The sequence below is a fragment of the Oncorhynchus masou genome, chromosome 9 (assembly GCF_036934945.1).
Source record: "Oncorhynchus masou masou isolate Uvic2021 chromosome 9, UVic_Omas_1.1, whole genome shotgun sequence".
Taxonomy (NCBI): domain Eukaryota; kingdom Metazoa; phylum Chordata; class Actinopteri; order Salmoniformes; family Salmonidae; genus Oncorhynchus; species Oncorhynchus masou.
This window is the reverse complement of record NC_088220.1, coordinates 72,256,883-72,270,351: the sequence shown is the minus strand read 5'-3', so window position 1 is coordinate 72,270,351 and position 13,469 is coordinate 72,256,883. Positions and strand designations below refer to the sequence as shown.

The 13,469-nt window shown below is 45.5% G+C and overlaps 1 protein-coding gene across 1 annotated transcript; it reads right to left on the bottom strand.

The window, feature by feature from the left end:
• Positions 1 to 517: 517 nt before the first annotated feature.
• On the bottom strand, positions 518 to 4,776 carry LOC135546592 (glutamine amidotransferase-like class 1 domain-containing protein 3, mitochondrial). The gene is made up of 5 exons (XM_064975154.1): positions 4,692 to 4,776; positions 1,985 to 2,097; positions 1,474 to 1,645; positions 1,080 to 1,281; positions 518 to 990 (listed from the first exon to the last, which is right to left on the bottom strand). The coding sequence occupies exons 2-5, from the start codon at positions 2,090 to 2,092 to the stop codon at positions 798 to 800; spliced, it is 675 nt and encodes a 224-aa protein (XP_064831226.1). The 5' UTR covers positions 2,093 to 2,097; positions 4,692 to 4,776; the 3' UTR covers positions 518 to 797.
• Positions 4,777 to 13,469: the final 8,693 nt, after the last annotated feature.

Here is a 13,469-nt window from a genome sequence, read left to right as displayed (position 1 = left end):
TCTGTCTAGTTCGAGGTGAAGTCGCTGTTCTGATAACCAGAAGCCATTTTTGGTCATAAAGAGACGTTAGTAACAACTACAAAATAAGTTAAACAATGCAAAACAAAATAGCACACCTACAAAGTTGGGTTGAAATGTGTCTTGAAATAGCCGATTTCAGTGGACGCAAAAATATCCATCACACCAAAGATCCACCACCATATTTTACGGTAGGTATGGGGTTCTTTTCTGCTCATGCATCCTTATTTCAACGCCAAACCCACCACTGATGTGCATATAATTTGACCATAGCGTGGGTTTCAATCTAAGTGGCATTTATCAAAACGGCAGTTTAAATGAGTTGGATGACATGAAAATAGAGCTTTGGCCACACACACACCAGTGGAAGTTTGGCATCGAAATAAGGATGCACACGCGTCGCTGCTGAACCCCTAATAATAAAACACCAACCAATACAAATTGGATTTCACCCAGCGTCGCTGCTTGAACCCCTGATAAATAATCAATTCTGGAATAAATGACTTTACATCACTTTTATTACAATTTTGATCACAGTACATATGGTGCAACAGAAACATGTAGCTTCTGATGTCTGTTTCAGCTTTTTAAACAATCCCGTAAGTGACACTGTAGTAAAATCAGATCAGGATGGTCTCCTGGAAAACAAACTTGATTCTAAGAGTCCTAAATGACATCCTATACAGTACACTTCTTTTGATCAGGGCCCATAAGCACAACAAGGGAATAGGGTGCCATTTGGGACAAAGACAAAATCAGCATTCTGATTCCCAGACTTTCTAGGCCAGTTTGAGCAGCTCTGTAACCATGACACCCACCCCATCAAACACCTCGTGTATTGGAGCATTACACATGAAGGCAGAGGTGGTGACCAGCTTGTTCTTGACGTCGACGTGCACCTCCCCCACATTCTTATTCACGTGTTTACAGCCCAGCTCAGTCATGGTAGTTGCCGTCTGGGCATAGGGCCATCTAGTGGTGGGAGGGAGAAGAGCAGCAGGGGCTAAAAACACATACCTCTTACATTCAAACAGAGACATACTGTACAGACAGTCACCCACCTCTCACACTCGCTGTCCTGTCCCACAGTGATCTCACATCCCGGCAGGGCCCTAGCAGCTAGGACAGGGGAGATGCAGCACATAGCCAGGGGCTTGCCTACTCCGTGGAACCCCTTAATCAGCTTCTCTACCTGGGGCTGAACTGTGTACTCCTTCCCCTTCACAGCCCAGTCAGACAGGTTCTTGGCCACACCAAAACCACCTACAGGACACAATAGTTGGGTTGAGCACAGTAGAGAGCAGTGGAAACCAGCCTAGGTCCTGGAAAGGTAAAGGGTGAGTAAGGGTTGTATGCTGATGATAATGGAAGAATGATAGTGCCGGAGGTATATAATGGAGTGATAGTGATTGAGGTACATAATGATGAAGGTATATATTAAGGAGTAATGCTTACCTGGGATGACGAGGGCGTCAAAAGCGGTAATGTCCAGTTTGGTAAGGTCTGACACATCACCGCGGGCGATACGAGCGCTCTCCTGCAGGACGTTGCGTTTCTCCGCCGTGGGTTTCCCCTCGCAGTGGTTCACCACATGCATCTGATCCACGTCAGGGGCAAACATCTGGACCTGAGGTGATGAGGGTTTAGACTCAATACTGTACATCTACAGTACAGGCCAGAAGGAGTGTCATAGTAGTATCCATGCTAATGAGATTGGAACCTGCATTCCCAACGACAAGCACTCAGGGGGAGACTACGATTAGAAGTACAGCAGTAAAAGGAGCAGTTAGAGGCATATTGATTGACAACATGCACGTCAATGCCAACTCTGCACCACTTTCTTGACTAGAGGATGTCTGAAGTTGTCACAGGAATCTAACTATAGATTAATGGGCTTCTACAGTCAGAAGGTTAGCATGAGAAGCTTGAGTTTGAACTACCCATAGAAACGTTAAAGAGTCCTTACCTTAGCTCCAGCCCTGCTGAGGTGGACCAGCACAGCAGACGCCTCGTGGATCTCTGTCCCATCGTAGACCCCACACCCTGACAGAACTATGGCTATGGACTTTACCATGACTCCTGCAAAAGACAGACAAGAATTACAGTATGGAGACAGTGATGCACAACAAGCAGTTGGGTACAATCTAGAATTCAGTTTAATCTGACACAAAACACCTATCGTTTTCTCATCAATACACATCACATGGCATGTCGGGTAGTGCGTCAGGTAAGGTACACAGTGTCCCCAAATGGCACCCTACTCCCAATATAGTGCACTGCTTTTGACCAGAGCCCTGGTTTAATGGTAGTGCACTACATAGGAAATCGGGTGCAATTTGGGACAATGAAGATCGGTGAGCATGACGTGAGAATGACTTCCCAGCAGCAGAATCTAACATTTAAAGGCCTGAGGCCTCATTTATCAACAGAGTAAATTGCTTTCTAAATTCTGGCATACGTGGAGATTCTAGGATTTGCATGCGCAACAAATTGGGATTTAGCAAACTGTCGTACGCGATACACACCTCCATACTGCAAGGCTACAACCCGCCTTAAATTCTCTCCAGTCACCCTATGGTAGCAAAAACACACTAATAATGCTGTATGATGGAGATGTTGGAACAGGGCCATGATCATTTCTAAAATAAAGCGCAATGGCATTATCCCATTTCTGTAGGGATGTGGGCAGAATGCTTTAACCTATAGTGAGTGCCAAATGAGAAACACTGGCCTCCTGAGTATCACCACATCAGTCTCTAAAGGACTGTGTCCAGGCAACACACCAATGCCTCTAGTCAACAACACCTGGTACAGGTAGAGAGCCAGGTGTGGAGGGAGGGTGGAAAAGTACAGAATCTCCAGAGATGATGTGATAAGCATCGGGTCACTGATCATTCTAAAGCACGGTTCAGATAGGCCTACAACAGGTTAAGATAACCTAATTCTCCTAACCTGCTACATAAGTGAAGGACTAGCTAAAATTTTCCGATATGACTCGAGTATATAGTACGCTTATTGGTCATAGTATGGATATAGTTAGTATGCCAAAAGTTCCCGGATGTCGTACTAAATTTGCCAAAATATTAAGTATACATGCAGAGGACACTATTTCGGTACTTTAGGGCCCGTAATGCAATTCTTAATAAGTAAATGGACGTGGCTTCACGTAGTTTTCAGATTTGAAGAAAATATGCAGCGGACGTATAAAGAGAGCGAATACAAAATTTAGTGCTTTAACGAATGACACATTTATGAAAATGTTGAGCAATGTAATAAAGTAAGGACTTTTCAAATGAAATTACCCTACACGGTGTTGGCTGATAAGGACAGCATAGCTAACAAATTACTAACCACATAGCATAGCTTTACAATAGTACCGGTAACTTTGTTGTTAGCTAGCCACCTAACGTTAGTTGGCTACTTATATATCATACGTGCCAGTATATTAACTATAGGCTAACTAACTACCCATCGTCTATTGACTCATTCTTAGTTTCCAGGGGCTTTCGTAAATTCTCTCTGGCTATCTAATGTCACTCAGATTTCAGAGCACACTCCTATAAACGCAGAATAATTACATTTACGAGCGCTCAACACCAGTTGAATATGGGCGGTGTCTGTAAGCGTCAGCAAAAAAAAAAACGTAATTAAATTGTTGCCAGCAGCAGTTGCAGTCACCAACGGACAACATGAGAACTGCCTAAACAGCTCTGCTAGGGCATATACAACACTCAAATCAACCATACTCCTCGGCCGGAGCGTCCAGTGTGCGCCACCAGAGCTAAACGCTCTGAATTTACAAACACAGGTAGACTGGCAAAGAGCCAATTTTGTAAACTCAACTGAAAGGATACTGTTCGTTTACAGTATCCTAAAATGAACTAAGAGTATACACTCATTAAGTATGTAGTATACAGTATGTTAGGATGGGTATTCAGCTCTGGTCTGAGTTTAAACCCGAGTGGCTGAACGCACCATCTGGGATTAGCATAGTGGTGGAAAAATAGTATTTCATAAGGAAAGTAGGCATACCCACCCCCTCTGCATTAAATAAAGTTAATGAGAAAATCGAAGGCTTTCGGTACGAGCCGGTCCACAAGGGATACTAATGTATTGACGGCTCCCTACAATGCGTTTGGATGGTAAAAATTACACGACTCAATATCGCCTTCTGCCGTTAAACGTTACGAAAACAAACAAAGATGCCACTGTTGTAGCCAGGTGTCGTAGCAAACGAGAATCATGAAATACATGCACCGGAAACAGACCACATAGCAGCAAGCTAGCCCAACTGCTAGCCAAGATAAGAATGTTCTTAACTGACTTGCCAAGATAAATTAAAAAGGTTACATACAAACGTTTTTTTATGTAAAAAAACTGCAGCAATTTTTTTTAACCTGGAACACAGAAAGCGCACTGTTAATGTGGTAAAACGTAGCCTATCCGTCTCGTCGCAAGTTTTTAGCTAATTAACATGTGGAATTTTACTAACGTTACCTCAAACAGCAGAGATGAGTCTTAAAACTGCCTAAAACAGTATCGGCTGTTCGATGTGAACCAGTCATCACATATCCACAACTATTGTGTTACATTAAACTCCAAATACAACATTAATGCTAAACTGTTTACTTAGGCTACATAAATGCAGTATTGATAGACAACGTTATTCTCACCTTGTTACAATAGTAGGTCTTCCTATTCACTTCGAACGCTACTGTGTTAATATCCTCCTTCTGTGGCCCCTCCCATGGAGGCGGGGACGGGAGACCAGTGAGCTCTTGAAGGCAGCATTGAGTGATGCTGGGAGGGGAAAGGGGAAATTTACTTGCCTACTGCCCTCTCTGTTTGCTCTTTTTCTCTTAGAATCAGACACTGGATGTCAGTGTGTCAGTGTGTCAATATTGATGAAGACAATGTACACTGAACAAAAATACAAACGTTAATATGTAAAGTGTTGGTCCCTTTTTTCATGAGCTGAAATAAAATATCCCAGAAATATTCCATATGCAACAAAAAGCTTATTTCTCTCAAATTGTGTGCATAGATGTGTTTACATCCCTGTTAGTGAGCATTCATCCTTTACCAAGATAATCCATCCACCTGACAGCTGTGGCATATCAAGAAGTTGATTAAACTGCATGATCATTACACAGGTGCATGTCTCTCTCTGCAAATGTTATGCATACAATGTAGCAGGCCATTAAATTAGATTGTTTCTGTTTCCTTGCTGTTGTTTGATTAAAGACAGATGCCATTTTTGCGTTCAAACAACTAGTTTCACATTTTGGCGCAAGTGACCCTAATATTGTGACAACCAACAAATACTGCTGACTTGCACGACAGGCCAGTGCTTTTCAGGCCTTATTATCAAACTATTTGTGTGTGTGTGTGTGTGTGTTTCTCACAGGTGAATTTCAAATTGTAACAACATCAACCACACAGAGTCAATGCCAGGCTTCCTTCTGTGCAACCTATGATATGTTATGTGGTGCATCTGTCTCACGTTAGACTACCTTTCCATGACCATGAAGTGGAACTGTGATACATAAATGACCAAGACAAGGTGCATTATGAGTTTCATCTCTCTGTTCAAATGGACAATCTCTAGTTAAAACAATAACAAAGTGTTCACCCTGCCTTGGTTTTGGTAAACAGCTGCGGGATGGGGCTGAAATAAATGTAACCATCCTCAAATTTATAGACAGTACTATTGATGCAAGGACTGATCATCCATTATGTAAAACGTATAGTTTTGACCATGTTTTGAGGCTATAGCCTACAGTGTTTGTTTGCAATTGAAGAGTTTATTTCCAAAAACTATATTCACCAACTTTTCACATTTGTGTTTTTCTTGTCAGAAATGATTGCTTATGGGTACCTTCATGTGTGTCTAAAATATTACCGTTTTCACATTTGCCATCACATAGATTTTTAGATGTGTATGACATTTATTTTTTATTTTTTGCAAAACGCTATATATCCATTGTTGTTCATGTCCTGTGATATGTGCTTTTTCGCACCTAGCAATCTTGAGATGAATGCACTTACTGTAAGTCGCTCTGGATAAGAGCATCTGCTCAATGACTAAAATGTCAAATATAATATTATTATTATTTTAAACATTTTAAAATATTTTTTATTTTTATTTTTTAAATGTAGTTATTTGTTACATTTGAGAGTGTAAAACCTAGCAGTACTACCTATTTTTCTGAGAGTGAGGTGGAAATATAGCATTTTGCAGAAAAACATGATTATTTGTCTCTCTCAAAAAAATGTACGTAGCAATCGCAGATTGCCCCTTTAAAAGATAATAACAAAAAAGGTGTCCATTTCAGATTTTCAGCATTTACACATAGAGAAGAAGGACGTGACTAGCTTTGACATTTCGGCTTATTCAACATCAGGCTACAACTTCGTGGGCATCCTTGGGGTCTCCGGCGGAAGATCTATGTGAAAAGTCTGCTTTCTGACTGATCATGTCTAGTTACAACACTTTTTATATAGCCTAAAACCGTCTAAAGAGGTAGGCCTGTATTGCATGAGTGTATGAGCTTTGAGAAATGTATCGTAAAATCAATACTTGGCATGGAAAACTGACTATTGACGACTTCATAATAGTATATTGATCAACAATCAAAGCATATTCTATACAAAAAGAAAGGAGTTGTTATTTTTCCTTTTATTTGGATTATCCTAGTATGTCTCATGTAAAATATTATGATCAAACATATTTTTATGAAGGTTTATATCGTCACTGTCTGATGAACTCCATTTTTGCCCATTTATATTTTATGTACATTTATTTAAAGACGTAACTCCCCTCAATGCACTCTGAACATTTCATGACTCTAGTACCAATAACGTTTATCGAAATAGCTTCTTGAAGTTCCAAAATTGTATGTTGGTTAATGAAAAAAATATGGTAATTTAAAAAAAATATTTCCTGTAAAGTCTGTTTGGAAATAAGAGGTTTTCATCAGACAGCGACGATATTATATTTATTATAGATTAATGAATGTGGCGATTCATTAATTGGCTTATTATTTTATTTGGTTCTTTCTGAAAATGGCTTAATGAAAGATATGAGCAGAGGTGGCACCACAGGTCCCTGATGGTAACTTGGTAAAACTACTGAATCTAGTTGAAGCAGGGACCTTAAGAGTTGTCCAATTGCCTGGGGTAAGTAAACTGGTCATTTGGGAAGTTGAGCTTGCTCTAAAGTTATTTGTTGAAAACAACAAAACTGTTAAGAATTTCAGTAAACCTCAAACTGAGTTTTCTGGTTAATCCGCATTGTTTAAGTGATGGACAATGTCTGGCATTTCTGGCAGCCGGGCAAGTTGAGCCTGCTCTGCTCCAGGGTTGCCGCATTAAGCAGGTGATTTTTTTAAACAATAACCAAACAGCAAATAATTCCAGTAGATTAGTTTAGGACTAGGAGCTATACTGGGGACTCGCAAAAGCAGTCAATTGTCTTACTTGCTACACTGGAAGTGTAACTTTTGGTCAGGGTGAACAGAGTGCAAACCAAGCCCAGGTTTCCCCACAGATTTTCTATTGCATTTAAAACGAATTTCCTGCATGTTGAAGGCCCAATGCAGCTGTTCTTATTTGATTTATTCTGTTTTTATCTCAATATTAATTTATTTCTAGTTAACAACTGGTACCTTACTGTAATACTTTTCTGTTAAAGGGGTCAAAAAGAAACAAAAATAGTTGTTTTTTAGCAAAAAACTATTTCTCATGGCAAAATGTTAATGGACTGTCTGGGTGTGGCTTGAGTGGGGACGAGAAGGGCAACAAAGTGGTGCATTAACCACAGTGTGGATCAAGTCATCAGAGAATAAGAGCCTAATGGGAGGGAAACGTAGTCTAACCTGAAACTAGCTGTTATTAGCAGAGAGGTTTGGAACTGGTCTATTAACTTATACCGCAACTCCACCTATGCTAAACCTGGTTATTATTAAGGCACCTGCCTCAGGAAGCCTTTCAGAGGGAGAGATACAGAATCATTGGTAAACTTAGTCAGTCTTAAAACATCTTACTTCAGACACATCAGATGATACAGTGTCCTGTTAAGCAGAATAGGCAGCTTCTAAAGTAAACAATCCCAGAGCCCCTGTCACACCCTGACCATAGTTTGCTTTGCATGTTTCTATGTTTTGGTTGGTCAGGGTGTGATCTGAGTGGGCATTCTATGTTGGATGTCTTGTTTGTCTATTTCTATGTCTGGCCTGATATGGTTCTCAATCAGAGGCAGGTGTTAGTCATTGTCTCTGATTGGGAACCATATTTAGGTAGCCTGGGTTTCACTGTGTGTTTGTGGGTGATTGTTCCTGTCTCTGTGTTTGCACCAGATAGGACTGTTTAGGTTTTCGCACATTTATTGTTTTGTTAGTTATTTCAAGTTTAGTTCCTTTATTAAAGAACATGATTAACCACCACTCTGCGTTTTGGTCCGCTTCTCCTTCACCAGAGGAAAACCCTTACAGAATCACCCACCACAACAGGACCAAACGGCGTGACAACAGGCAACAGCAACAGCGGCGCAATGAGGAATGGACATGGGAGGATGTTTTGGATGGCAAGGGTTGCTACACATGGGAGGAAATACTGTCTGGAAGAGATCGCCTCCCATGGGAACAGGTGGAGGCACTTAGGAGAGCAGAGGCAGCCGGAGAGAGGAGCTGGCGTTATGAGAGAACACGGTTGGCAAGGAAGCCCGGGAGTCAGCCCCAAAAATTTCTTGGGGGGTGGCTCACAGGGAGTATGGCGACGCTAGGTAGGAGACCTACGCCAACTTCCTGTGGTTACCGGGGGGGCTAGAGAGACCGGGCAGGCACCGTGTTATGCTATGGTGCGCACGGTGTCCCCAGTGCGGGTGCATAGCCCGGTGCGGTATATTCCAGCTCCGTGTATCGGCCGGGCTAGATTGAGCGTCGAGCCAAATGCCATGAAGACTGCTCTACGCATCTGGACCCCAGTGCGTCTCCTTGGGCCGGCTTACATAGCACCAGTCTTGCGCACGGTGTCCCCGGTTCGCCTGCATAGACCAGTGCGGGCTATTCCAGCTTGCCGCACTGGTAGAGCGACCAGGAGTATTCAACCAGGTAAGGTTGGGCAGGCTCGGTGCTCAAGAGCTCCAGTGCGCCTGCACGGTCCGGTCAACCCAGTACCACCTCCACGCACCAGCCCTCCGGTGGCAGCTCCCCGCACCAGGCTTCCTGTGTGTGTCCTCGGCCCAGTACCACCAGTGCCAGCACCACACATCAGGCCTACAGTGCGCCTCGCCTCTCCAGCGCTGCCAGAGCCTTCCTCCTCTCCTGCGCTGCCGGAGTCTCCCGCCTGTTTAGCGCTGCCAGAGTCCTTCCTCCTCTACAGCGCTGCTGGAGTATCCTGCCTGTTCAGCGCAGCCAGAGCTGCCAGTCTGCATGGAGCAGCCAGAGCTGCCAGTCTGCATGGAGCAGCCAGAGATGCCAGTCTGCAAGGAGCTGCCAGAGCAGCCAGAGCTGCCAGTCTGCAAGGAGCTGCCAGTCTGCCAGAGCTGCCAGTCTGCAAGGAGCTGCCAGTCTGCCAGAGCTGCCAGTCTGCATGGAGCTGCCAGAGCTTCCAGTCTGCAAGAAGCCGCCAGAGCTGCCAGTCTGCAAGAAGCCGCCAGAGCTGCCAGTCTGCAAGAATCCGCCAGAGCTGCCAGTCTGCATGGAGCTGCCAGAGCTGCCAGTCTGCAAGAAGCCGCCAGAGCTGCCAGTCTGCAAGAAGCCGCCAGAGCTGCCAGTCTGCAAGAATCCGCCAGAGCTGCCAGTCTGCAAGAATCCGCCAGAGCTGCCAGTCTGCAAGAATCCGCCAGAGCTGCCAGTCTGCAAGAATCCGCCAGAGCTGCCAGTCTGCAAGAATCCGCCAGAGCAGCCAGTCTGCAAGAAGCCGCCAGAGCCGCCAGTCAGCATGGAGCAGCCAGAGCCGCCAGTCAGCATGGAGCAGCCAGAGCCGCCAGTCAGCATGGAGCCGCCAGTCAGCATGGAGCAGCCAGAGCCGTCAGTCTGCCAGGATCCGCCAGTCAGCCAGGATCCGCCAGTCAGCCAGACTCTTCCAGATCCGCCAGTCTGCCAGACTCTTCCAGATCCGCCAGTCAGCTTGGATCCGCCAGTCAGCCAGACTCTTCCAGATCCGCCAGTCAGCCAGGATCTGCCAGAACCGCCAGTCAGCCAGACTCTTCCAGATCCGCCAGTCAGCCAGGATCCGCCAGTCAGCCAGACTCTTCCAGATCCACTAGTCAGCCAGGATCTGCCAGAACCGCCAGTCAGCCAGACTCTTCCAGATCCGCCAGTCAGCCAGGATCTGCCAGAACCGCCAGCCAGCCAGGATCTGCCAGAGCCTTCCTCCTCTCCTGTGCAGCCAGAGTCTCCTGCCTGTCAGGTGCTGCTGCCGGAGTCTCCCTCCTGTCCGGCGCTGCTGCCGGAGTCTCCCTCCTGTCCGGCGCTGCTGCCGGAGTCTCCCTCCTGTCCGGCGCTGCTGCCGGAGTCTCCCTCCTGTCCGGCGCTGCTGCCGGAGTCTCCCTCCTGTCCGGCGCTGCTGCCGGAGTCTCCCTCCTGTCCGGCGCTGCTGCCGGAGTCTCCCTCCTGTCCGGCGCTGCTGCCGGAGTCTCCCTCCTGTCCGGCGCTGCTGCCGGAGTCTCCCTCCTGTCCGGCGTTCCTGCCGGAGTCTCCCGCCTGTCCGGCGCTGCTGCCGGAGTCTGAAGAGCCCCTCTGTCCCAAGCTGCCCCTCTGTCCCGAGCTGCCAGTCTGCAAAAAGCCGCCAGTCAGCATGGAGCAGCCAGAGCCGCCAGTCAGCATGGAGCAGCCAGAGCCGCCAGTCAGCATGGAGCAGCCAGAGCCGCCAGTCTGCCAGGATCCGCCAGTCTGCCAGACTCTTCCAGATCCGCCAGTCTGCCAGACTCTTCCAGATCCGCCAGTCTGCCAGACTCTTCCAGATCCGCCAGACTCTTCCAGATCCGCCAGTCAGCCAGGATCTTCCAGACCCGCCAGTCAGCCAGGATCTGCCAGTCAGCCAGACTCTTCCAGATCCGCTAGTCAGCCAGAACCGCCAGTCAGCCAGACTCTTCCAGATCCGCCAGTCAGCCAGGATCTGCCAGAACTGCCAGCCAGCCAGGATCTGCCAGGATCTGCCAGAGCCTTCCTCCTCTCCGTTGCTGCCGGAGTCTCCCGCCTGTCCGGCGCTGCTGCCGGAGTCTCCCGCCTGTCCCGAGCTGCCCCTCTGTCCCGAGCTGCCCCTCTGTCCCGAGCTGCCCCTCTGTCCCGAGCTGCCCCTCAGTCCAGTGTCATTAAGTAGGGTCGCCGTGGCCAGGAGGCCAGGGAAGCGGACAAGGTGGGGGACTAAGACTACGGTGAAGTGGGGGCCACATCCAGCACCAGAGCCGCCACCGCGGACAGATGCCCACCCAGACCCTCCCCGATAGGTTCAGGTTCGGGGGGGGGGGGGTTTCACTGTGTGTTTGTGGGTGATTGTTCATGTCTCTGTGTTTGCACCAGATAGGACTGTTTAGGTTTTCGCACATTTATTGTTTTGTTAGTTATTTCATGTCTAGTTCCTTTATTAAAGAACATGAATAACCACCACGCTGCATTTTGGTTCACTTCTCCTTCACCAGAGGAAAACCCTTACAGCCCCTTTCTTGGAATCTTATCATTTTGACCTATTGCAATGACATTTACATTTACATTTAAGTCATTTAGCAGATGCTCTTATCCAGAGCGACTTACAAATTGGTGAATTCACCTTCTGACATCCAGTGGACATTTGTTCTGTACTGACTGTCCCTGTAACATCAGCTAGTCAATATATGAAACCTGTTGGTTAACAAATCTGCTAGGTCCTTCAAAAAGTTGCTGCTGGTACTAAAAACATTTACTTGGATCTACTTCAATTTTGGACATGGTTCCACTTAATGGAAACATGTTATTGTTTTAGATGACATTACCTTCTAACTTAAATCACTTGTGTTTGCCAAACTATAGAATTGACTAATAATAATTGGAAATTGACCCCAAGAAATTATTATCTCTTTCTTAAATTATTCAAAACCCATCTACCCTTTCCTTGGATCATCCTAAGGTATAGGCCCTACACAACTCTAGATAGGGTGGAACTATTGAACTATGGGCCAAGAGAACTATACTGTAGGCCCGCTATATTCACTCCAAAATATCCCCAGACATGCCAGCCTGAACATTCTAGTTATGACAATGGGGTTAAAGTATTGGCCTTGTGTGAAGAGGACATGATGCAGACACTTGTATTTATTCATTCAACCAGGCCAAGTAAATTCACGACACAGGTGGGTCATCACGTTTTATAACTTCACATTTACAGTTCTTCTGGAAACTACCATGTCACTTTGAAAGTTTAAATTAATCAGCATCAGAATGTGATCTGTCTGTCTGTCTGTCATTGTTTAATAAATGGATACCTTAGTTAGTAATAATCCCTTAGTTAATAATAATAATAATTATTATTTATTTGTAAAGCACTTTCCATTATACAAGAATAATCTCAATGTGCATAAAATGTAATAAAAAATTGAAAAGTAGTTCAAAAACAAATATTTACTGTGTGTCTAACCATATCATAAAAGCATCAATCAAAGTGTAGGAGGAAGGGTAGGACAGATGATAGAAAAGAACATTAAGGCCTGCTTTAAAAGCCCCAACAGTCTGAACAGCCCTGCCATTATCAGGGAGGGAGTTCCATAGGTGTGGTGTTTGGGAGGAAACGGCACGGTCCCCCATTGTGCGGAGCCTGGTCCTGACGGCATGGAGGAGTTTAACGTGGCTTGAACGTAGGGGGCTTGGAGGTTCCTGGGGGAGAATTGGTCTGACAGGTAGGTGGGTCAGATGCCATTTAGAGTTTTTCAGAAGAGGAGGAGAATATTAAAGTCAAGTCTTTGAGGTACAGGTAGCCAATGGAGATCAGCAAGGATGGTGGTGATGTAAGCAGACTTCTTTGTTTCTGTCAGAATCGATGCGCCACTGTTTTGAATGAGCTGTAATTTAGAAATTTAAATGGCAGGCAGGCAGGCCCTCAAGTACTGCGTTCCCATAATCAATATTGGAGTTGGAGGAAGTTGTTCTTCTTTTAAGATTTGACCTCTTCCAGACAGTTGGACAATGTTGACATCAGATGTTGTATCAGGCTTTGTTTTAATGTACACCTGTGTGTCGTGTGCTGGGCAGTGGAATTGGACAATGTACTGTCTGAAGATCTGGCCAAGTGGGAGCATGTAGAGCAGGAAGAGGATAGGTTCTAACACTGACTCTTTTGGGCAGGGCCAGATTACCAAATGGGCATGCAGGGCATGTTCCCAGAGCCCTGCAGATAGCAAATTAACATGTCATAATAAATGACAGAATGTGTAAATTGACTTCAACATTTTCTCTCTGTCCTATGTCAAAATGCAT